The following is a 24,444-nucleotide window of genomic DNA, read 5'->3' as shown; positions in this document are numbered from 1 at the left end:
TGTTTTCTCTTTCTTCTCTCTGTGCTCCTCTATGAAAAATCCTGAGAGAGAAAGAAATGTGCTTGCCACACACCCCTTCTCGGCCATCACGGCCAGGCTGTGGTGGCCATGGCCTTGGACCGCTCGGTGGCCATCGCCATGGCCTGCGCCATGGCCCCGTGCTGAGCGGCTCCCTGGTGGCCAGGCCAGGCCAGGTCCTTGGTGGCCAGGCCAGCGGCTCCATGATGGCTGGGCCAGGGCTGCTGCTCGTCCTGCGGGGCGGCTGCGTGGTGCTGCCGTCGCTGTCCTCGTGGCCCGGCTGCCTTTCTGCAGGCCCCACGCGCTGTGCCATCCTTCTGCCCGTGCCAGGCCATGCTGAGCTGTGTGGGGACGCCGTGCTGAGCTGTGTGGAGACGCCGTGCTGAGCTGTGTGGAGACGCCGTGCTGAGCTGTGTGGAGACGCCGTGCTGAGCTGTGTGGGGACGCCGTGCTGAGGCGTGTGGGGACGTGCAGCCCGGCAGCTGGTATGGGCTGAGCGCTGTCATCCTCACCAAGGATGGACTCGCTGGCCATCCTGCTGTCCTGCATGCTCATCATCAGGGCCATCCCGGGCACCGTCCCCCCAGGGTGCAACACAAGGCCTTCAGCACCCTCCTCTCCCATCTGTTCACCATCCTGATCTCCTACATCCCGCTCCTCAGCCGGCCCGTCATCCACAGGCTTGGGAAGCAGCTGCGCCCCTGGCCCCCAGGCTGCTGGCCGCTGCCCCTCTCCTGGTGGCCCCTGTCCTGAGCCCCCTGCGGTACAGCTGGAAAACACCCCTGATCTGCCGGCGCCTCCTCCTGCTGCTCCCAGAGGGACCTGGCTGCAGGGCTAGTCCCGTGGTGCCCAGAGCCAGGCTCCTCCTTCCATCCTCTCCAGCCTGGAGCCCCGGAGTGGCCATTCCTTACTGCCAGTTGCCTCCTGCTCTTCCTCTTCAGACTGTTTGCTCATGGGCAAGCAGTCCATCCCCTCCTGGAAGAAATTCCTGGTGTTCCTTCCCATCCCTGTCACCTCTCTGTGGCACAGCTCCTCTCCACCGAGGGATGGGTTGTGACAATCCACATTTTCCCTCTTCCATTTTGGGAAGGGCAGCGAGAAGGCACAGCTGGTGTGGCCTTGTGGCAAAGCTGCCCTCCCTGCAGGCACAGCAGAGACCAGGCTGCTGGGAGCCGGCTTTCACTGGGATTCACTGCCGACAGGGGATTTGGTCTCTGCAGAAGTACAGACAGTGTTCCCAGACTTGTGTTTTTATTTGCAATGTCCCTGTTCAGTCTAGGCTATGGAACTGTCAGTTCCCAGAGTTGTGTGACCCTCTGGACTCCTCAGCTTTCACTGCACAACCAGAGTGAGTCACATCTTTGCAGTTATGGAGACAAGAACTGGTGGCCTGTGTACACAAACCCAGAAATCTGAGTCACCTGGGACGCAAACCCAGAAATGTGACTGCGGCCTCCTTGAAGGGTCTGCAGGGGACCGAGTTGCTTTTCCCGATTCGTGATATCATCTGCTCAGCCCATAAGCCTTTGGGGAACATCAGGAAAATCTGGGACAGGCTGCTCTGAATGGAGCTCCAGGGAGCCCTGGGTGTGCAGTGCCACCCAAAATCACCCTGTGATGTGTGGGGCTGGCTGTGCATGGCCACGCTCCCCCAGGTGCACTCGGGATGCATAAGTGACATGTTTCATACCTGGGCTGCTGGGCTGCCTCTCTCAGAGCATCCAGTGGTCACTGAGGAGCTCCACCCCATCCCAGGGCAACCCCTCCTGCTTAACCACGCCTGGAATTGTGTAAAATTATCCTCCCTGCCAGGAAATTCCTGGTGGCTTTGTCCAGTCTGCAGGGTCCTACCAGGCTCTTTCCTTGAGTCTTCCCCCTGGGCTGGTCTCCTCCTCTGGAATGTCTCAGCTCAGCCGGCTCCTTATCCCAGTAGCTGAGAGGACAAGGAGGTGAAAGAGAAAGGGAAACCACAATATCCTAGACTGGTTTGGGTTGGGAGGGACCTCAGAGCCCACCCAGTGCCACCCTGCCAGGGCAGGGACACCTCCCACTGTGCCAGGCTGCTCCAGCCCCAGTGTCCAGCCTGGCCTTGGGCACTGCCAGGGATCCAGGGGCAGCCCCAGCTGCTCTGGGAATTCCATCCCAGCCCCTGCCCACCCTGCCAGGGAACAATTCCCAATTCCCAATCTCCCATCCAGCCCTGCCCTCTGGCAGGGGGAGCCATTCCCTGGCTCCTGTCCCTCCAGGCCTTGTCCCCAGTCCCTCTCCAGCTCTCCTGGAGCCCCTTCAGGCCCTGGCAGGGGCTCTGAGCTCTCCCTGGAGCTGCTCCTCTCCAGGTGAGCACCCCCAGCTCTCCCAGCCTGGCTCCAGAGCAGAAGCTTCACATCCCTGTGAGCATCCTGGAGCTCCTGGACTGACCGCCGTGTGCTGGTGCTGGTGTGAAGGGGATGTTGACAGCTCAGACTGTTTGCTGGCAAAATGGAATTTGGGGATGGCAAATACAGTGTGCAGGTCCAGGGCTGAGGAAATGCAGGTGGGGAAAGGCAGTGACAGCTGGAAAGCACTTGTAGAAAAATTGGTCTGTCCATTATTGCTGTGGGCGCTGCTGTGGAAAGTCAAACAGAGCAGAGCAAACAGCCAGTGCTGGGAAGGCTCGTGGGGCTGTCAATGATTAAAGGGAGGCAGCGAATGGCTGGGAGCAGGGACCAGCTGGAGAACAGGCGTGTTAGGGGGCAGCTGGCAGGGTGGGAGTGAGGGAGAGCCCCGAGGGAGCACAGGGCATGGCCTGTGTCCTGGGCCATCCCACAGTCAGGGTAGCAGGGCAATCTGCCCCTCTTCCCTGATCCCAGAAGAGCCCACCTGGAGTGTGTCCTGCTCAGGGACCTGGAGGTGCTGGAGCAAGTCCAGAGGAGACCTCAGAGCTGCTCCAGGGCTGGACCCCTCTGGGGCCAGGCTGGGAGAGCTGGGGGGGCTCACCTGGAGAAGAGCAGCTCCAGGGAGAGCTCAGAGCCCCTGCCAGGGCCTGAAGGGGCTCCAGGAGAGCTGGAGAGGGACTGGGGACAAGGCCTGGAGGGACAGGAGCCAGGGAATGGCTCCCCCTGCCAGAGGACAGGGCTGGATGGGAGATTGGGAACTGGGAATTGTTCCCTGGCAGGGTGGGCAGGGGCTGGGATGGAATTCCCAGAGCAGCTGGGGCTGCCCCTGGATCCCTGGCAGTGCCCAAGGCCAGGCTGGACACTGGGGCTGGAGCAGCCTGGGACAGTGGGAGGTGTCCCTGCCATGGCAGGGCTGGCACTGGGTGGATTTGGGGTCCCTCCCAACCCAAACCTTGTGTGATGATGAATAAATGACACTGCCTCACTTCATTCTTATTCTGATCAACATTTGTGTTTTGTACCAATCTCACAGTTTAGTCCCTTGTCCGACATTCCTTTGGTATCAGCTGACCCCACACAGCCCCCCCAGAGATTCAGCTGGGCTTGTGCTGATGGATTTGAAAGCGTTTTTCTTCCCAGGAAGGGAGAAGTGTCTGCAGCAGCACAACATTCTTACCAGTAGAACTTCATCTGCTCTGCAAGACAAAAAATGGGCCCTAAGGAGTTAAAGGAGTTAAGGAGCTTGACTCTGACACGGAGTCTGATCTGGGATCCTCTGATGCATTCCACTGAGATATTTGTTCTCTTTATTGTTTTAGGATCAGCCACTGAACTCCTCTGCTTCTGTATTTTGGGATCTCAGTGCCCTGTGAAAGTCCAGGGCACTTCCTTGTAACCCAACATGAATGGTGTGATCCTGAGGACGGTCACACGTTCATTGGGAAAATTTGCTGTATCTGGGAGTTGGACATGGACTAATGTTCTGACCTGGTCTGAGCACACAAAATCCTCTGTTTGAGCCTCCATATTCTCACCACCAGACAGAGCAGCCCTTGGCCACGGGTAAACAGAGTCCATACACTGATCTCAGCCTCAGAATGCAGCAGGCCGTCAGTGAGGCCAGCAGGAGCCGGATGTTTCAAGTACACGACGTGGGACACTATAAAGAGATACAGGGATTTTCAAATGATGAGAGAAACCTCCCAAAATGCAGCTTCTGAGTTTCCCCAGATCTGCACTGAGTGTCCCAAATTTGGGGCTCCCTGTGAAGACCAAGGTCCCATGGCAGGAGGTGATGGCTTGATGTGGTCCCCGAAGCTGTGGAGCTCGCCTGCTCTAAGGTGAGCTGAGATGCTCTGTCAGTGCAAACAAGGAAACTTCAAACCAAATCCCAACCCCGACCCTACGTCCCAGATCCCAAACACTTCATCTCTGGTTTCCCTGGGGGGTGGGACCATGGGAAGTGTTTATAGCTTTTTAGGCCATGCAGAGATTAACCCTCAGCTTTTGCCCTGGGCAGCTGTTCCAGGCCTGAGCAGCCTTTCCATGGGGAAATTCCTGCTGCTGGCCAAGCTGAGCCTGCCCTGGCCCAGCCTGAGGCCGTTCCCTCTCCTCCTGTCCCTGTTCCCTGGAGCAGAGCCCGACCCCCCGGCTGTCCCCTCCTGGCAGGAGCTGTGCAGAGCCACAAGGTCCCCCGAGAGGTACAGCTGGTCTGTGACAACAGCACAAAACCATCTCTCCATGAGCAGCACAGGTTCTGAGATCACTCAGCATCACAGCTGCTCATCTACTGGTTATAAATTCCCCTGGATCTTTCTCCCATCCCTGCTGGAAGCAGAATCATCTGATAATGTTTTGCCAGATTGAATTTTGACCAGTTTGATGACATTCCAGTGATTTATTTTGAAGAAATCATTGCAGAATTGCAGCATAATTTTGTTACTCCCTCTCCTCACAGCTCTGCCCTCATTTCCTTGTGTTGTTAGTGAGATGACTGCTGCAATATTTTCCAAAAATCCCATTAAAACAGACTGATAAAGGAGAATGGACACATTTGGCCTTATGAGAATGAAACTACTTCAAACTGCAGAACATAATATCTGTTGAGGAGATCAAAACAAGGACTCTTCTGAACCTTTTCAGAATTATATCCCTGGAAGTATTCCAGGTCAGGCTGGAAAGGCCTTGGAGCAACCTGGTCTGGTGGAAGGTGTCCCTGCCCACGGCAGGGGTGGAACAGCGTGAGCTTTAAGGTCCCTCTCAACCCAAACTGGCCTGGGATTCTATGATTCTCTATTCTGGAATTTTGGTATCTTTAAACTTTGTGAAACAAGGTGAAGAAAAATGTGAAATTCATACGCCACTCAGGCACCTCAACCCTGCCTCCTTGATCCAGATGTGGCCAGGCAACCTGGAAACCCTGAAATGAATTCTTTCTAGGAAGGAAATCCTCCTGCAGATCAGACCATAGCTGTTCCTGTCCCTGGCAAGCACCTGGATCCATCTGGCCCACTTTGGGCAGCTGGGAATGCTCCAGAAATCAAAGTGGGCTTTTCAGTGACACTTTTTGGTTGCTTTGGCAGGGCAGTGGTTTCTCCACAGGTAATGCTGTGCCCTCTCCCCTGCCAGCCATTGCTGGTGGAGCTGTGCTGTGGATGGGGAGCTGGAGGAGGACTGGAAGGAACGTTCCTCTCAGGAATGACTCCCGTTTGTCCAAGAGTCCCCAGCATGGGGCTGGGTCTGGGGGCTGGGCACTGCTGTCCTGGGACCACCCAGCAGCAGGAGTCTCACAGCTTTGCCTGACATTCCTTCCCCATCACCGTAAATTTATTGCATCACAGTTGTTATTCAGAATCCCAGAATGTCCTGAGCTGAAGGGACCCCCAGGGATCCCCCAGTGCCAGCCCTGCCCTGCCCAGACCCCCACAACCCCACCTGGGCATCCCTGGCAGCGCTGTCCAAAGGCTCCTGGAGCTCTGGCAGCCTCGGGGCCGTGCCCATTCCCTGGGGAGCCTGGGCAGTGCCAGCCCCCTCTGGTGAAGAACCTTTCCCTGCTCTCCAGCCTGAGGTGCCCTGGCCCAGCCCCCGGCGCTCCCTGGGTGCTGTCCCTGTCCCAGAGCAGAGATCGGAGCTGTCCCTGCGCTGCCCTCGGGAGGAGCTGCAGCCCCGGGGAGCTCTGACCTCAGGCTGCTCCAGGCTGAGCTGACCCCGGGACCTCGGGGGGCCCCTCCAGACCTTCTCCATCCTCGTGTCCCTCCTTTGGACAATGTCTAAGAGCTTTGGACCTCTTTCATGTGCAGCTCTCAGCTTGGCAGAGGTTTGGCCCGTGCCTGCTCTGAGCCTGTTTCCAGCCAGGGCCACACGGGCTGTGCCTCTGAACCTCTCTGCCCTCTCCGTTCAATACGGGCAAGCAAAACCCACTGTTTGCAGATGTCTCTGGGACTGTTTGATTTTCCATCCTGTGCACTAAAAGTGGAGTCTGCTGCCTGTACAGCCCCACTCCCTGTGCCCTTGGCGTTTTCTGAGCCCCCGTTGGTTATTTCCCTGATGGACCAAGCCAGGCATTAGCTGTGTCAATGTTTGCCCCTGCAGAGCTCATTCACTTGGCAGGAGGGGTGTGGGGGCCACGGGGCTCCCGTGTGTTGCTCACGGCAGCACAGGAAATTGGCTGGTTCCCCTTGGCTTTACCTGGGGTTTGTGCTGATTAAAGTCACCATTCCTCTCCTGGAACTGCCCCTGTGCCCTCACCTCTGCAGGAGCTGCAGCTGTGCAGGTGTGAAAAAGGAGTGGGAGCATCTCCCTCTGTTGTTTCTTCCATGGTCAGTGCTAAGGTCATAAGATGTTGTTCATCAGATGATGAATCCCAGAATCCCCAAATCCCTGGGGCTGGAAAAGCCCTCCCAGCCCATGCAGTCCCACCTTGTCCCCAGCCCAGAGCTCTGAGTGCCACCTCCAGGGGACACCTGCAGGGATGGGCACTCCAAAGCTCCCTGGGCAGCCCCTGCCCAGGCCTGAGCAGCCTTTCCATGGGGAAATTCCTGCTGCTGGCCAAGCTGAGCCTGCCCTGGCCCAGCCTGAGGCCGTTCCCTCTCCTCCTGTCCCTGTTCCCTGGGAGCACAGCCCGACCCCCCGGCTGTCCCCTCCTGGCAGGAGCTGTGCAGAGTGAGAAAATGGGAAGGCAAGAGAAGGGAAAGGGGAAAGGGGAAAGGGAATGGGAAGGGGAAGATTTGGTCGGAAGGAACCTACAACATTTCAGTCTATCAGCCTGACCACTCTAAGGAAGCTCCTTTAGAAATCGAGATTGTCAGAAAAGGAAGTTTCAGCCCTGAGCAGAGACAATAAAGGAATCCAGGAAAGGTCTGTACGATAAAAAATGCGGAGGAGATGAACCATGTGGAGTCATTATTCAGCTTCACTCACACTACGTGAACCAGGAAGGAGAACACGCCCTGAAAATGTCAGCATATTAAAGATATATTAAAGAATATTCATAAATTGGTATTTGAGGTCGCTGCCAGCACAAACCTTTCTATGATTTTGATCAAGTAAAGAAGTAGTTTTTAAAATGAGCTTATAGTGGAATTGTGGAACTCATCACTGCTGGATGTGGCAGGATCCCAATGCATGTGCAAATTGATCAGACAAGTCCACGGGCGAAAGGTTTTTTGTTTTCTATGAAACGCGGTGGCTGAGGTGCTGCCTCCCACTCAGGAAACCTCTGAATTGATTGCCAGATGCTGGGACATGTGCCAGGGGAATGATAAGCTGAAAATGACCCTCCTAAATGGCCATTAATAGCCATTCTTCATGGCAGGATGGCAAGATGGAGGCTTCTTTAGTTTACTCAATAGAATAGAACTCCGGAGTGGTTTGGTTGGGAGGAGCCTTAGAGGCCATCCTGTTTCACCCCCTGCCATGGGCAGGAACACCTTTCACTAGAGCAGGATGCTCCAGCCTGGCCTTGAACCCTTCCAGGGCTGGGGCAGCCACAACTTGCTTTAATCACCCTGTTTTACAGTGTGAGATTATCTTACTCCATATGCTCCAGATCTTACAATTCCTCTGCTTTGTGCCTCAAGAGTTGCCCACACCAAGCTTCCCACAGGGATGTCTCCCTGCTGTGCTCCCACCAAGCCACTCGTGCTGGTTTTCTGCTTAACTCCCTTTCCCAGACACGTGGGTACTGCTGTGTGTGGGGAGGGTGTGAGCAGCTTCCATCTATTTTCCCATCTTTAAGAAAATAACAGGAGCTTTCCCAGGAGCCCGGCTGGGGTGGGCACAGCCTCCCCTTGGCACCGGCAGCCTGTGCTGGAAGTGTTTGTGCCTTGAGGCTGAGCCAGAGCCATAAACTGACTCTGCAGGGCAGAGTTCAGGGGGTCAGTGCTGAGAGGAGTGTGGGAAGGGAGGGCGAGGAGGGAAGGAAAAGGGCTGCAGGCTTGGTCATGGAATCCCAGAATCCCAAATCCCCGGGGCTGGAAAAGCCCTCCCAGCCCATGCAGTCCCACCTTGTCCCCAGCCCAGAGCTCTGAGTGCCACCTCCAGGGGACACCTGCAGGGATGGGCACTCCAAAGCTCCCTGGGCAGCCCCTGCCCAGGCCTGAGCAGCCTTTCCATGGGGAAATTCCTGCTGCTGGCCAAGCTGAGCCTGCCCTGGCCCAGCCTGAGGCTGTTCCCTCTATTCCTGTCCTCCCATGTGCAAACCTTTACAAGACCCCATCCCTGGAGGTGTCCAAGGGAGGCCTGGACATGGCACTTGGTGCTCTGGGCTGGGGACAAGGTGGGGTTTGGGCAGGCTGGACTCAGTGGTATTGGGCACGTCTCCAATCTCAATAATCCCGGGATTCTGTGAATTTCCTGGTGTCCATGGAGGGCAGTGCCCCAGCACAGATGGGTTTACAGCTGCAGAAGTGTCTTTTAGGGCCAGAGGCTGCATTTTCTACAGACACCTCACGTGAGACAAACCCATTTGCTCTCCCTGGCCTGGTTTGGGCGCAGAAATAGTGGTTAAATTCAGTTTCCACCCCCCAGCTGAGGGGGCAAAGATAAACTTATTACCACAAGACATCTTTACACAGACGGCTCCTGGGCTGCCCAAGGGGACACCTGGGGCTGTGTTTGCCTTTGTGGCATCCAGTTTGTTTTTATTGTGCAACATATTATGATTTTAATTAAACATTTGGTGTCTCACCGGTCAAGGGGAGACAGCCAGAACTTCCCCTCTGTCATTCTCTCGGAGCGATGCTGTAAGCACTCCTCTTGCAAAATTTATGACTTCCACTACAGATTTACCCTCCCAATAAAAATTATGTGTATTGCCAGCACTGTGGCTGCAGCACTGCCAGCCATAAATCACCGGGAGCCATAAACATGTCACCAATAAACTATCAGGAGAAAATCCTGCCTGCTGGGAGAGCAGCATAAATGGAAATGCTCATTTACTGCACACACTCCTCCCGCTGTTTGCGCACAGGAGCCGGGGCTCACAGCTCGGGTGATTGGGCAGGGTCAGTCTTATAAGGGCTGCCCTCCGGACACGGGCACGGGCACGGACACGGGCATGGACATGGGATCTCCATCTGCTCCTCGACACAGCTGAGCCTGCGCTGGCCCAGGAGCCCCCGGCACCCTCGGTAAGTGCAGGCGGCTCCTGAGCCCCTTTGGTGGCACAGTGACACGGGTGGGAGCTGTGCCCAGGGCTGCTCCCTGAGCCCCTTTGGTGGCACAGTGACACGGGTGGGAGCTGTGCCCAGGGCTGCTCCCTGAGCCCCTTTGGTGGCACAGTGACACGGGTGGTCCCCATGGCCCCAGTGCCACTCGGGTGGTCCCCGTGGCTCCGTGGTGGCCATGGGTGGGATGTGTGGAGGGAGGGGGCTGTTGGCATCTAGTGTGGAGCCATCAGTGGTGTTGGTGGGCTTGGTGTGAGATCCAGCTGCTCTCCCACTCCTGAAGGGCCGTCTCAGCCGTGGGAATGGCCCTGGCCATGGTCCCTGTCCTGGCCTCCAATGTCAGCAGGCAGTGGGGCTCTCTGGGAGCTGCATCCCCAGGGTCCCCTGCTGATCCTGCTCCCTTCGCTGAGCCCTCACTTGGTTGTTGGGTAGGCAGCGATGCTGCTGTGAAAACAGCAAGGTCTCCTCTTTGGGAAGGAGCAGATGTCTGAGCCTCACCCGGCCCAGCCCCAGCTCCCAAGGCCCTGCTCCTGCCCTCGCTGACAAGGACCCCTAAAACACCAGCATTTGGAGTTACTGGTGAACATCAAAGTCAGACACAGGCAGAAAGTCAGGAGGTGGCTTTAAAGGCATGAGAAGGAACGACACGATGTCCTACATGAGGGTTCTGGTGCCTGGCCTCTTCTCCCAGGCAGGCTGGGCTGGTCCTGGGGAGCAGGAGCACCTCAGGCACTGGGCAGGAGACACCCTCTCCGTGGCTGGATGGCTCAGCAGTCACCTCCCAGGGCTGCCACCAATCTTTAACTTGGCATCCTCCAGGAATGGGAGGTTTGCTTCCTCCTTAGGGCTTGGCTGCACAAGAAAGGTGCAATTGCCATCCCATGACAGCCAGCCAGGAGATCTTTTCTGCCCTGGTTTTGTGGCTCTGTGATTCTGTGACAGACACATGCCTGCTATAAGTTGAGCTGTGTTACCTACACACATAGAAATGCACATAAACATGCCTGCCTGGTTGTTTACACATTTCACACATTTTATGTGTGTATGTTTATACACATCCCTTACAGACACACACGGAACATGGAGGGGTAAAACCGTCTGGGGGTGGAATCTGCATCTGTAACGTGTTGGGGCACATAACAAACCAGAGCAGCTCAGGGGGGAGCAGAGTGAATAAATCCTGTTTCTGAGTGACTTCTACACTGTGGTAGGAGTTGCTGGTGTTGGACAAAGTCAGGTTTGAGGGAAGGTTTTCTTATAAGTGAAGCATCTCCTACGGACCCAGGGAGTTCTCACCAGTCCCCTCTTTCCTTGGTGCTCTAACAGTCTCTTTGTCCACCTCCATATTCCTGGAGAGCTGTTGAATCTCAGTGTCTTTGAGAGTTCTGGATGCCTGCCAGAAGCTGCGCTCAGGGACACAGGCCTGCACACACTCAGATTTTTTAGGTTTTTAACCCAGGCCCCAGATGTGACTGAGTTGCAGGAGTCAGCAGATTGAATTCACTGCTCAGGTAGCAGAATTGTGAAATAGATAGGTCTGGGTAGAAAGGGACCTTAAAGCTCATCCAGTGGCACCCCGTGCCATGGCAGGGACACCTCCCACTGTCCCAGGCTGCTCCAGCCCCAGTGTCCAACCTGGCCTTGGGCACTGCCAGGGATCCAGGGGCAGCCCCAGCTGCTCTGGGCACCCTGTGCCAGGGCCTGCCCACCCTCCAGATGCTGTTGCATTGGCAGAAAGGGACAACTCCTACCTTTGGGGAGCTCTGAGCCAGCAGGGAGGACCAGAGGTACCTGTGGGCAGCTTCCCGTGGTACCAGCAGGCTCTGTGGAACCATCGGGGCATGCAGCAGCTGCCCACCCACGGCCAAGCCCCCTCCCGTGCTGCCCAGGCTCTCCTGAGGAAGGGCTGAGATTGTCCCTTCAGCACCTGGCACGGCAGGGCTGCAGGGCAGGGTGGCTCTGATACCAACACGTGGCTCTGCCCCGCCTGGGGGAAATCAAATGATTTGGGGTTTTCCCCAGTACCATCAGTTATCCGCTGCTTTTGCCTCAGAGCAGGAAGATGTTTGTCCTTGCTAAGCTTCAGGATTTATTGTCACATTAGACTCTCAAGCTGAGAATCTAATGAAGAAAATCGTATTAGTACCCTAAAAAATACATCATGGAAGAGTTGTCTGTTATTCAAAGATGAGCTGTGTTACAGCAAACCCTCTAGCTCATAATGCAGACCCACTGTGGCCTGAGTTCTGTACCTGTGGAAAGTGAAGGAAGACTGAAGTAACAATTATTTTTTGGCATTAATTAGCTCGTCTTGCACACTTGCTGCTTTCCCCCACCTGCCCAGCGGGTCACTGTCACTGAGGGGCTCAGGGACCCTGTCAGCCTCTCCAGCATTGTCACAGGAAATGCAGGAAATTGGATTGTGCCAAGGCTCAGAGGTTCATTGGATAATTCATGTTGGAGAGACTTCTGAAGATCTCTGGTCCAACATCTGCCTCATGCAGGGCGAGCTGGGACTTCTCATGGCTTTGTCCAGTTGGGTCCTGAAAACTTCTGTGCATGGAGATGTGCAGTCCCTGGGCAACCTGCTCCAATGCTTGGTGGGGAAACATTTCTCATTTAATTCAGTCTAAACCTCCCTCATTTCATCTTCCACCTGCTGCCTCCCATCCTTCTTCCACGCTCTGCTGTGAAGATCCCGGTCCAGCCTCCTTGATGCCACCTTGGAGGAGGATCCCTTCAAAACTTCTGTTCTCGGGGTTGAACAAGCCTCTTTCCTGGATCTCTTATTCCAGGGCGTTCTCCACCCACCTGTCCCACTGACATCCTGCTGAACTGGAGCAGACACTGCCGGATCTCTGCCAAGGCCTCCCTGCCCTCTCCTCTGGATCCTGGTGTAAAACAGCCACTGTATCCCGTGTGCCCCCTCCCCTCCAGTTCAACCCCAGGGTCTTTCCCAGGATCCTCCCCAGGGCTCTGAACCTGGAACATCTTGTGCTTTGCCTTGTGCTGGCCTGTTCTCAACAGGTGTCCCAGGCACCACGCAGAGCCTGTGTCCGTGTGGGGTTTTGCTCATTTATTCCCCTCCAGCTGGCAGTAAGGTTGTGAAAAGAGCAGGGTTTGCGTGTGAGTACCACTGAAAACCCACCTTGCCCCGGGACCCATCCTCTGAGCTGAGAGCAGGAGGGTCTGAGTGGCTGATTCTCTGCTCTGTTGGAAATCATGGAATCCCAGGCTGGTTCAGGCAGGGAGGGGCCTTAAAGACGCTCCTGTTCCCACAGCTCCACGGGCAGGGACACCTTCCACTGGCCCAGGCTGCTCCAGTCTGGCGTTAAACACCCGCAGGGATTGGGGTAGCCACAGCTTCTCTGGGCAGCCTGTGCCAGTGCCAGTGCCAACAAATTTTGCATTTGTTTCCAGTTTTGATTTCCTAAATAAGAAGTGTCAGGGTTAAACTTTCACAATTTTCACATCTTTTGATCTCCAGTTGGCATAAAAAAGCAGCCTTGGCTTAGCAGCTTGGTCGTGGTTGGGATGAGCAGAGAAAAGGCATTTGCTCACTCCACAGAGCATCTCAAACTCTGGAATTTGGGGACAACTGTGAAATGGTGGAATGTTTTCCTTTTCATTCTAAAGCATTTCAAGTATTTTTTTTTCCTCCTCTTTTTCAACAAAAACTGTCCATCCTTTTCCTTCAGTTTAGGGTTTAATGGGTGAACAGGAGTGTAGCTGTATGTGGCACTGTTCCCAGACAGCACAGGCATCCCTGCAGGGCTGGTGGGGAGGTGGAGGGATGTGCAGCTCCTCTGTTCAGCGCAGAGTCCAGCTACGTGGAGCTTGTGTTGTTGGTTTGTTTTAGGTCTAGGCCATGTGAGAGCTGAGCTGGGATGGAGCATGACTCACACACCCCGTGGGAATTCAATGGCTCCTTCTATCAGCCTTCAGCTTTCCTCATGATGGGCATCCCGGGCCTGGAAGCCCTTCACCCCTGGATCTCCATCCCTTTCTGTGCCCTCTACCTTACTGCTCTCTTGGGGAACTGCGTGATCCTGTTCATCATCAGGAGGACCCCCAGCCTTCACGAGCCCATGTACTACTTCCTGTCCATGCTGGCAGTCACCGACCTGGGCCTGGCTCTCTGCACCCTGCCCACCACCCTGGGCCTCTTTTGGTTCGACGTGCGCAGGATTGGCTTCGACGCCTGCCTCGCTCAGATGTATTTCATCCACATCCTGTCCTTCATCGAGTCCTCTGTGCTCCTGGCCATGGCCTTTGACCGCTTCATTGCCATCTCCCACCCTCTGAGACACCGGGCCATCCTGACCAAGAGCACTGTCCTCAAGATAGGCCTGGCCATTGTGCTGAGGGGCATGGTCTCGCTGCTCCCCATTCCCTTCCTGCTCAAGAGACTGACCTACTGCGGCAAGACGGAGCTGTCCCACTCCTTCTGCTTCCATCCTGACATCATGAACCTGGCCTGTGCAGACATAAAGGTCAATGTCTTCTACGGGATGATCATTCTCTTGTCCACGGTGGGGATGGACTTCATCTTCATCGTGCTGTCCTACATCCTCATCATCAGAACCGTGGTCAGCCTCACCACCAAGGAGGAGTGTCTGAAGGCTTTGAACACCTGTGTCTCCCACATCTGTGCTGTCCTCGTGTTCTTCATCCCCATGATCGGACTGTCCATGATCCATCGCTTTGGGAAGAACGTTCCTCCTCTCGTTAACACCTTAGTGGCCTACACCTACCTCATCATTCCCCCTGCTCTCAACCCCGTTATCTACAGCATAAAATCCACCCACATCCGGGAGGCTTTGCTCAGGGCCCTGTGCAGGAAGCGTGGGTCTGACTGGTAGTTTCCTTCACCAGTTCTGCCAGAAAGTGCTGATGGATTGGGTTCTCTGTCAGACTTCTGGGCCTGGGCTCTCTGCCAGACCTCTGGATTTGGTTCTCTGTCAGACCTCTGGATTGGGTTCTCTATCAGACCTCTGGACTGGGTTCTCTGTCAGACCTCTGGACTGGGTTCTCTGTCAGACCTCTGGGACTGGTTCTTTGGTCAGAGCTCTTGGCCTGGTTTCCCAGTCAGAGCTGGTGGATGGCTCTCTTGGTGCTCCATCCATGCAGGTCACTGGCAGAGGAAAGAACTGCAGATCCACTGGGATGCTGTCCCCAGCCCAGAGCTGTGAGCTTTCATGTTATGTCCTAGCATGGCGCTTTCCTCCCTTCCTGCACAGAGCATTTCTCATTAGGCCTTATTGAGGGGCCCAGAGCCCTCTCAGCCCTTGAAAATCATGCTCAGCCATCATCCAGTTGTCCGGAGTGCTGTGTCCATCCCCAGTGACAAAACAGCTGTTTGTGCACCGCTTTTGGAAGTCTTTGAGTCTTACCAGCTTGCCAAGTCTAATTATTGTCCCAGTCATTGTTCTGCATTGAATGTCATGTATGTGCAGCATCTGCAATAAAATCCATCTATTCGTTGTGAAAGGTCATAAGATTTGAGGAGGCCTTTTTTTCTGTCTATGTGATGCCGAAAGATTAGGCTGGAGCTGCCTAAAATCTTCAGGGTGTGCTGCAGATGAGCAGGACTGGATGAGCCAGGTGTGTCTCTGGGTGGGCTTGGGGTTCTGGTGGGGCTGGAAGCTCTCTTGCAAAAAAAGAAGGGAGTTCAAAAACATTGTAGGAATGGCTAAACTTCCTGACACTCGTGCTGCTGCCTTCCATCTGAGCTCTGCTGGTGCTGGCTGTGCCCCTCAGCGGGATGGGAGGAGATCCCCAGGGGTATCCACAGGTGGGAGGTGACAGCATGTCCCAGCACCTCCTTGCTCTGCTGGAGGCTGGGTGTGAGCCAGGCAGGCAGAAAGTTTCAGGGTTCTCCTGGCTCCCACAGACAGAATAAAATGTCCCAAAATCACAGAACAGAATCACAGAACCACGAGGGCTGGAAAAGCCCTCCCAGACCTGTGACTGATCGCTCACCTTGTCACTCACACCAGAGCACCGAGTGCCATGTCCAGTTGTGAATATTTCACTCCTCCAAATGGCAGAGCTGTAACTCTGTTGATCTCAAACCACACTTTGGCCAGTCTTGAGCATGGTGGAGAAGAAGAAGCAACAGTCAGTGTTTACTTTGGAGGGATGAAGCAGCAAAGGCACCGGGACAGGATCCCAGCCCTGAACTGTCCTGGTTTTGCCTGACACTGAGCACTTCACCAGCCCAGATCAGACATTCTATTCTGCTCCACATGTGCAGTAGCTGGAGAGAAAAAAATGGAGAGAAAAAAAAATAATGGAGCGGAAACAGCTCCATAAAAAAGCAGAAAGAGGGCAGGGAGGATTCCTAAGGGGAGGATTCCCAGGCCACTGCTTGCTCTGTGTTGTGCTCATTATCTCACTGTGTCCCAGGGTCCCCTGCCCAGGGTGAGACACCAAGAGCACCCAGGAGCTCAGCCTGGGGAGCAGCTCCCACTGCCCCTGGGGAAGGGGAGAGCTCTGCTCAAATACTTCTGATCTAAACTGGAGCTTGCAGGAAATATTTACAGAAGAGAACAACAGCCAGGAGAAAAGATCTTCGCTGTGGAGATGCCTGGTTTGCAGCATCCTCACACGGGATTCTGAAATTGATGATTGAGAGTTCTGAGAAGATTCTGAGTCTGCTCCCATTCTGAAAACTTCCAGAGTTCATCCCTGGATGTCCGTGTTTCCTGGCTGCAGCTCTTCTCCAAAATATCTCCAAAACAAAAAGCCCGAGGAGCCTCTGCCACAGTAAGAAAATGTTTGTAGGGGACTTGGAGGGCAAAGTGGAGGGATTTATCAGCACATCTGTCAGCACAGCTGGAGAGCAGGGTGGAGGGGGAATGAAAGAGGGAGAGATAAAAGTTGGAGGGGAGAGGAAGGGGAAGGGAAAGAGAGAGAAGGAAGAGAAGGAGAAAGAAGGAGAAGAAAGATGGGAAAGATGGGGTCATTCAGCCTAGAGAAGAGCAGGGTCCCGGGAGAGCTCAGAGCCCCTGCCAGGGCCTGAAGGGGCTTCAGGAGAGCTGGAGAGGGGCTGGGGACAAGGCCTGGAGGGACAGGAGCCAGGGAATGGCTCCCACTGCCAGAGGGCAGGGCTGGAGGGGAGATTGGGAATTGGGAATTGTTCCCTGGCAGGGTGGGCAGGGGCTGGGATGGAATTCCCAGAGCAGCTGGGGCTGCCCCTGGATCCCTGGCAGTGCCCAAGGCCAGGCTGGACACTGGGGCTGGAGCAGCCTGGGACAATGGAAGGTGTCCCTGCCATGGCAGGGGTGGCACTGGGTGGGCTCTGAGGTCCCTCCCAACCCAAACCATTCCATGGTTCTTTGACGCTGCGTGGATTGGTCAAAGGTTGGACTCAATGATCCTGGATTTCCAAACTCAATGATTCTGTGATTCTGTGATTTACTGCTGGGGGTGCTGCTTGGGCCCCCTAGGAAATTAAATCTGCATTTACCGGTGTTTCAAAGACCCGGATCCAGCTTCCATCTCTGCAGAAAACCAGGCCCTCTCAGCACCCGCCCTGCCCACCAGCAATCCCAAATCCTGAGCCACTTATGAAAACCTGCCTACATTTACCAGTGCCAGAGAATCAGAGAGAACTGAAGCATCAGGGGTTGTTCCAGTGCCTGTCTCACAGCCCCATTCCCTCAGGGAAATGATCAGGAGGGCAGGAATTTTCCAGTGAGACTCAGGTAATCCCATCAGGGCTGGCAGCTGAGGTGCCTCAGTACCTGCTGGTGATTACTGAGGCTCCTTGTTCATTCCGTTTGTGTCTTAATTCAAGCGCTTGGCTGACAACGCCGTCCCTGGAATAGATTTTGGGCACAGTGACAGCAACAGTCCTCCCACACTGTGTGTAAATCGGGTATAAAAAGCTACAATGTGAGTCCTACTTGTTATACATCCGAGATGGAAAAGCCCCACACCAGGAGAATAAAGCCTGATGCTATTTTAGGCCTTCAGCACAGATGTGCAATAAAAAACCCATGTTTCACAACCCAACATTACTTATAAAATAACTCCATTAGTAACCTGCAGAGCTTGCCATAAAGCCATTTTGAATCGTTGATTTGCACCGATTTGGCATGAAAGGAATAACCAGAAAGCTCAGGTTGAGCTTGACCTTGTGCTGCCCATCCAGGGCAGGAGGGATGGTAGGTTTATTTCAGCACAAGGTACTGGCTTGGTGCCTGAAAATAGAAAGGTTCCTAAAGCAAAGCTTTTATGTATCTTCAGGCCATTATCCTTGGATCACATCACTCCTGGAAAATCTACAGATACAGAATAAGGTAAATAATCTGATTTTTTTTTCTACAGATATTCTGTTTTTTCCATACATGTTTTTCATAGGATGAAAATCCAATTTGTATGTGCAAAAAAATTTGAAAGATCCATGTCTGCCTGTGCCTATGAGCTGTTCTGGGGAGGGCTGGGTCGTGGGAGGCAGCACTGCCAGCTTCAGCCTCACTGAGCACATTTCTGACAGGACACCACAGCACATATGGAAAAAATCAAGCAGCACTGAAGTATTCTGAGAAAGCACTAAAAATCTGCCCGTTTTTTTGCTATAATTTTTAATTTTGTCCTTTAAAAAGAAAAGCAAACAAGTTCAGCTGATGGGTTTACTGTTCAAAAGGTTGATTTTATGGTGTTCTGCCTTTTAGAGAAATTCCCATTCGAACTGAAATGTCAGCATTTTGTCACTGCATATGTTGTTGCATAGAGCCATAATGGGGTAAAAAACCAGGAGAGGAGCTCTCTGCATCAGCGTGGCAGCTCTGAGAATGCCAGGAATGGCCCTGTGGGATCCCAAGCCATGGGAAAGGGCTGGTAAAAAGTTTGTGTTTCCCTTGCAGCAGGAAGCGCCCGGGCGTAGCATGAGCGGCCCTGGCCCTGAGGGCCATGCCCTTCTCCAACAGCTCTGAGCTCAGCCCGTCCTTCATCCTGGCCAGCCTGCCGGGGCTGGAGGCGGCGCAGTCCTGGATGGCCATCCCGCTGTGCTCGGCCTACGTGCTGGCAGTGCTGGGCAACGGCGCGGTGCTGCTGGTGGTGCGCGCCGAGCCCAGCCTGCACGCGCCCATGTACTTCTTCCTCTGCATGCTGGCCGCCATCGACCTGGCGCTGGCCACGGCCACCGTGCCGCGCATCCTCTGCTTCTACTGGTTCGGCAGCAGGGAGATCAGCTTCGCCGCCTGCCTGCTCCAGATGTTCCTCATCCACACGCTCTCGGCCATCGAGTCCACCGTGCTGCTGGCCATGGCCGTGGACCGCTACGTGGCCATCTGCCACCCTCTGCGGCACGCCGCCATCCTCACCAATGGCGCCACGGCCAAAATCGGGCTGCTGGCCATGGCCAGAGGAGTGCTCTTCTTCCTGCCGCTGCCCCTGCTCCTCCTGCCCCTCCCCTTCTGCGGCTCCCGCGTGCTGTCCCACTCCTTCTGCCTGCACCAGGACGTGATGAACCTGGCCTGCGCCAACACCACCCCCAGCGTGGTGTACGGGCTCACCGCCATCCTGCTGGTCATGGGGCTGGACGCCGTGCTCATCTGCCTCTCCTACCTGCTCATCCTTAAGGCCGTCCTGCGCCTCGCGGCCTGGAGGGAGCGGCTCAAGGTGTTCAGCACCTGCATCGCCCACATCTGCGTGGTGCTGGCCTTCTACGTGCCCCTGATCGGGCTCTCTGTGGTGCACAGATTTGGGAAGGACCTGGCTCCGCTGGTCCACATCATCATGGGCAACATCTACATCCTGGTGCCCGCCGTGCTCAACCCTATCATCTACGGGGTGAGGACCAAGCAGATCCAGAGGAGGATCCTGAGCTTGATTCACGTCACCGACAGAGCTCCCCGGTGACCTGAGCTCGGCCGCTGGCCCGTGTCCTCACTCTGGCTCACCTTGTTTTACACTCAGAGCCTTTGGTGCTGGACTGTCCTCTCCGTGTGCTCTGAGGTGCTGCCACCAGGCAAAAGCTGATTGTAAACTCCTCCAGAGAGTGCTTGCCCTCACCCAACTCAGACAGAAATGACTGCAATGATCTAAATCCAAGCCCAACCTGGCAGGTTCCACAAGAAGGGAAAAGCGACTCAGCAAATTTACACAGATGTCCCAGCATTGCACCTCTTGGTTCCCGTCTCACCTCTAACAGCGGCAGAGCAGAGAAAATGACGGGTGGTTTGGGATGATTTAGTTAATTAATTGTTTTTCGCATGGGGCACGGACACATTCCAGAAGTTTTGCCAGAAAATTTGCATGTAGCACCATTCTTCAAGTAAAATAATTACAGGACACCTGTCCAAAGTGACATTACAGATGCAGAAATGCATTTCAGAGAAAGAACATCCCCCTCTGTGGTCTTGTTCTGACCTGCTGTGCTCTGTCAAGACCCCTCAACCTCCTCAAAGCAGATGCTGTGTAAAAATTCAGACTCAGAGTTACTGGTAGCAATTGTAAAAATAATTTAAATTTGTAATTGTATTCAAGAAAATGAAAACATCTCAAGGGAGAAAAACAAGCAAGTTATAAATGTCAGTGATGACTCCAAGCTGAAGGAAGTCTCGTTTCCAAGCCAAAGGTGTTCCACACTGGGAAATCCTAAAACTTCCTGCCACCAGCACCACTGAACAGTCTGACACTATCCTCTGGCACACTTTGGAGAGACGAGCATGGATTGAGGGGAACCCCTCTCAGTGTTCTTGTTATCATGAGTTGTGGTTTCACACTCGAGGGGAAATCAGGGATGTTCCCACTGCAGCAGACACAGAGATCCCTCAGGGAGCGGGGCTGGGGCTGAGCTCCTGTTCGGTGACCATGGGTTTCGCTGCCCCAGGGTGGCACAAGGCCCTGCCCAGACCTTTCTGGGGGAGCTGCAGCAGCACTGGTCTGATCTGCACTCCATCAGGAGGTCCAGGTGCTCTCAAACCCCAGTGTCTCTATTAGGATCCCAGAATCCCAAACCCCTGGGGCTGGCAAAGCCCTCCCAGCCCATGCAGTCCCAGCTGTGCCCCATGCCCACCTTGTCCCCAGCCCAGAGCTCTGAGTGCCACCTCCAGGGGACACCTGCAGGGATGGGCACTCCAAAGCTCCCTGGGCAGCCCCTGCCCAGGCCTGAGCAGCCTTTCCATGGGGAAATTCCTGCTGCTGTCCAAGCTGAGCCTGCCCTGGCCCAGCCTGAGGCCGTTCCCTCTCCTCCTGTCCCTGTTCCCTGGCAGCACAGCCCGACCCCCCGGCTGTCCCCTCCTGGCAGGAGCTGTGCAGAGCCACAAGGTCCCCCCTGAGCCTCCTTTGCTCCAGGCTCAGCCCCTTCCCAGCTCCCTCAGGAATTCTCCAGCCCCTTCCCAGCTCCCTCAGCCCCTCCTCACAGACTGACTCTCTAGGACAGGGCCAGGTCCCAGAGCTCAGGGGCTCTTGTCCGTGACTTTAGATGGGAGATGTCACCAAAGGCTCTGTTGTGGGCGGGGGCCCCCAGTGCTGCAATGTTTGATGGAGTTTGGTGCAGTTTCTTCCCAGTTCCAATGAATTCTGGGAGTGAAACAAGCCTCATTTTTGTAGTCTGTGCTGGTACAGCTTCGGTCTTGGTATAACCTTTTCTGCTAAATTCAACCCCAATTTATTTCAAAATAAATTCTTGCATTTAGGCGAGTTACAAATGGTTCTCATCTGGGACTTCAAGGCAATTCTGTCTCTTGTAATTTTTGGCATATTCTGGTTTAATAGAGGTTAGAAGGGTAAAAAACAAAAAATCGTAAAAATGAAAACAATCTGTACCTGTCTAATGTGATTTGGGAAATGTGAATGAATTTTTCAGAGGCATTATGAGTCTAAACCCTTTTCAGGTGGCCATGGCACTGAGAAATGGCTCATGCTCATTCCCCATATGTTCCTGTTTTTTCCTCTTGTGCTGAGAAAAAAAAATAATAAAGAAAAATGAATGAACTACTCTGGAATGCTGTATTGTATTTCCTACTCATTTATTTCTCAGAGAGTTAATAGCGGCTCGGAGCAGGAAGGCATGATGGATAGATTTCTCCTGGGTGCAGATAAAAACTCCCATCTTGTTCTCCAAAGTTTAGTCATGGAGTGTTGCTTTGCTGGGGAACAGAACATGCTGGAACATGCCACTTGTCTTTGCCACTTTCCTCCTGGAATGTCCAGTGCTGAGGGCCCAGGTCACCTCTTCTGCAGCAGAAGGAAAACCTCAACCAGCCCATGGGGACACCCAGCCCACATCTCCCCCGTGAGCAGGGCCAGAGCCAGAGCCAGAAGTGGGGCTGGTGCAGCTTAACTGGGAAGGGTTGGGTTCACGTGACTGAAAGGGAAGGGTTGGGACAAGGTGAGGGACGCTTGGAGGGAGGGAGGGAGGAAAGAGGAGGATGGGAGAGATGGGAAGAGGATTGGGAGTCACAGGATCCTGGAGCTGGCAACAGAGGCAACAAGGACACACATGGGACTGTAGCAGCTGGAGATTCCTAAAAGATCTCCTGGGAGATGGCCCCCAAGTATTTAATTTCTCTTCTCTTCTATTTTCTCTTCTCTTCTCTTCTCTTCTCTTCTCTTCTCTTCTCTTCTCTTCTCTTCTCTTCTCTTCTCTTCTCTTCTCTTCTCTTCTCTTCTCTTCTCTTCTCTTCTCTTCTCTTCTCTTCTCTTCTCTTCTCTTCTCTTCTCTTCTCTTCTCTTCTCTTCTCTTCTCTTCCCTTCCCTTCCCTTCCCTTCCCTTCCCTTCCCTTCCCTTCCCTTCCCTACCCTTCCCTTCCCTTCCCTTCCCTTCCCTTCCCTTCCCTTCCCTTCCCTTCCCTTCCTTCCCTTCCCTCAGAGTTATTAAGGTTGGAAAAGCCCTCTAAGATCACCGAGTCTGACCATTAACCCAGCACTGATGGGTTCCCCACTACAGCATGTCCCAAAGCACCATATCCATGGTTTTAGAACACCTGCAGGGATGGGCACTCCAAAGCTCCCTGGGCAGCCCCTGCCCAGGCCTGAGCAGCCTTTCCATGGGGAAATTCCTGCTGCTGGCCAAGCTGAGCCTGCCCTGGCCCAGCCTGAGGCCGTTCCCTCTCCTCCTGTCCCTGTTCCCTGGCAGCACAGCCCGACCCCCCGGCTGTCCCCTCCTGGCAGGAGCTGTGCAGAGCCACAAGGTCCCCCCTGAGCCTCCTTTGCTCCAGGCTCAGCCCCCCCAGCTGCCCTGTGCCCCAGCCCCTTCCCACCTTTGCCCACCGCTGTGCCAGAGTCTCCCAGGCTGCCTGGGGGTTGGATACAGTTCCCAGCAATGGAAGGGCTTTATTTGCTCAACATTTGGGTTGCAATTGGCTCTGCTGAAGATTTGGCACAGAGGGGCTGCACTCCCTGAGCTCCACAGAGCAGAGCCCAGGGGTGCAGGGTGACACCCAGCACCCTGTGAACTGAACAAACACGGTTCAGGTTCCCAAATCTGCCTGGTTACATCATCATCCTCCATCTCCCATGGGGATGGTGCTCCTGACCTCTCTCTCCGTGCCTGGATTAAAGCTGGGGATAAAAAGCAGCCAAGAAGGGATAGATTGCCGTTGTTTGGAAAGGATCATTAACACATACTACAACAGTCTTAATTGCAAACCCAGCAATTAAACCCAAATTTTACCTTGAACTGCCTAGAGAAGGGCAATGGAGCTGGGAAAGGGTAGGGTAGGGATCAGGCTCTGCTCCCAGGGAACAGGGACAGGAGGAGAGGGAACGGCCTCAGGCTGGGCCAGGGCAGGCTCAGCTTGGCCAGCAGCAGGAATTTCCCCATGGAAAGGCTGCTCAGGCCTGGGCAGGGGCTGCCCAGGGAGCTTTGGAGTGCCCATCCCTGCAGGTGTCCCCTGGAGGTGGCACTCAGAGCTCTGGGCTGGGGACAAGGTGGGCATGGGGCACAGCTGGGACCGCATGGGCTGGGAGGGCTTTTCCAGCCCCGGGGATTCTGGGATTCTGCTCTAGTGGAAGGTGTCCCTGCCCATGGCAGGTGGTTGGAACTCGATGATCTATCAGGTTCCTTCCAACACAAGCCCTTCTATAATTCTAGGATGGCTCTTAGATCTCCTTCAAATCAAAACACTGGAAGAAACCAGGTACAGAACAGCACACTGTTTGCAAGGTCATCGGCACCGAGTGGGTTAAAAGCCGCCACCTTCTCTGACTTCTGTCTCTAATTATGCCTGAATTAGCGGGGGAGATGCAGAGCTCCCTGCTGGGATTGATGTGTCAGGCAGAAAAACATCCCAGGTCTCTGCAGAGCAGAGTGCCCCTGGGGACGCGGTGAGTGCTCAGGGCTGGGGCAGCAGCCCTCGCTCTGCAGGAAGGGCTCTGGTGCCATGGCTGCTCCGGGCAGCCCCACTCCTGCCTCCCACTGCCTCTGCCTGGGAGCTGTGCTCCCTGTCCCTGTGCTCCCCACAGAATCACGGAGTTTCGGGTAGAGCACCATCCACAGAGGGAGCTGCCTGGAAGGAGGTGAAGAAGAAAATTTCCAGGACTTGTGATTCCCGGGATGTCTAAAGCCACATGGAAAAAAATGGGGAATGTCCCCAGGGTGCAGGTGACCCCCAGCCCAAAGTACCCGTGAGGTTTCCAGCACAGGCCAGCTCCAGTTGGTGACTGGTGGCCGTGCTGGGATGGGCTGGGATGGTCACAGTGTGACACCTGTCTGGATGCAGCAGGACCAGAGCCCAGCTCGGCTGCATCAGACCCTTGGGGGGATCCACTAGACCAGAATCCGGGATCCCTGAGGCTGGAAAAGCCCTCCCAGCCCATGGAGTGCCAGCTGTGCCCCATGCCCACCTTGTCCCCAGCCCAGAGCTCTGAGTGCCACCTCCAGGGGACACCTGCAGGGATGGGCACTCCAAAGCCTGGCTCTGTTCTGG

At 54.7% G+C, this 24,444-nt stretch overlaps 2 protein-coding genes across 2 annotated transcripts; both read left to right on the top strand.

Moving 5' to 3' along the window:
• Nucleotides 1-8,731: 8,731 nt before the first annotated feature.
• On the top strand, nt 8,732-14,421 carry LOC137467635 (olfactory receptor 51G2-like). The gene is made up of 2 exons (XM_068179099.1): nt 8,732-9,523; nt 13,419-14,421. The coding sequence occupies exon 2, from the start codon at nt 13,447-13,449 to the stop codon at nt 14,419-14,421; it is 975 nt and encodes a 324-aa protein (XP_068035200.1). The 5' UTR covers nt 8,732-9,523; nt 13,419-13,446.
• Nucleotides 14,422-16,240: 1,819 nt separating this feature from the next.
• Nucleotides 16,241-20,074, top strand: LOC137467645 (olfactory receptor 51E2-like). Its single transcript, XM_068179104.1, has 3 exons — nt 16,241-16,327; nt 17,813-17,865; nt 18,433-20,074. The coding sequence occupies exon 3, from the start codon at nt 18,479-18,481 to the stop codon at nt 19,427-19,429; it is 951 nt and encodes a 316-aa protein (XP_068035205.1). The 5' UTR covers nt 16,241-16,327; nt 17,813-17,865; nt 18,433-18,478; the 3' UTR covers nt 19,430-20,074.
• Nucleotides 20,075-24,444: the final 4,370 nt, after the last annotated feature.

This window comes from Anomalospiza imberbis, chromosome 2 (genome assembly GCF_031753505.1).
Source record: "Anomalospiza imberbis isolate Cuckoo-Finch-1a 21T00152 chromosome 2, ASM3175350v1, whole genome shotgun sequence".
NCBI lineage: Eukaryota > Metazoa > Chordata > Aves > Passeriformes > Viduidae > Anomalospiza > Anomalospiza imberbis.
The sequence above is the reverse complement of the archived record's forward strand: the minus strand, read 5'-3'. Positions and strand labels throughout refer to the sequence as shown.

Bases quoted from the DNA above. Each gene is read 5' to 3' on its own strand.
- LOC137467645 (XM_068179104.1), top strand. From the start codon at position 18,479: ATGCCCTTCTCCAACAGCTCTGAGCTCAGCCCGTCCTTCATCCTGGCC.
- LOC137467635 (XM_068179099.1), top strand. From the start codon at position 13,447: ATGGAGCATGACTCACACACCCCGTGGGAATTCAATGGCTCCTTCTAT.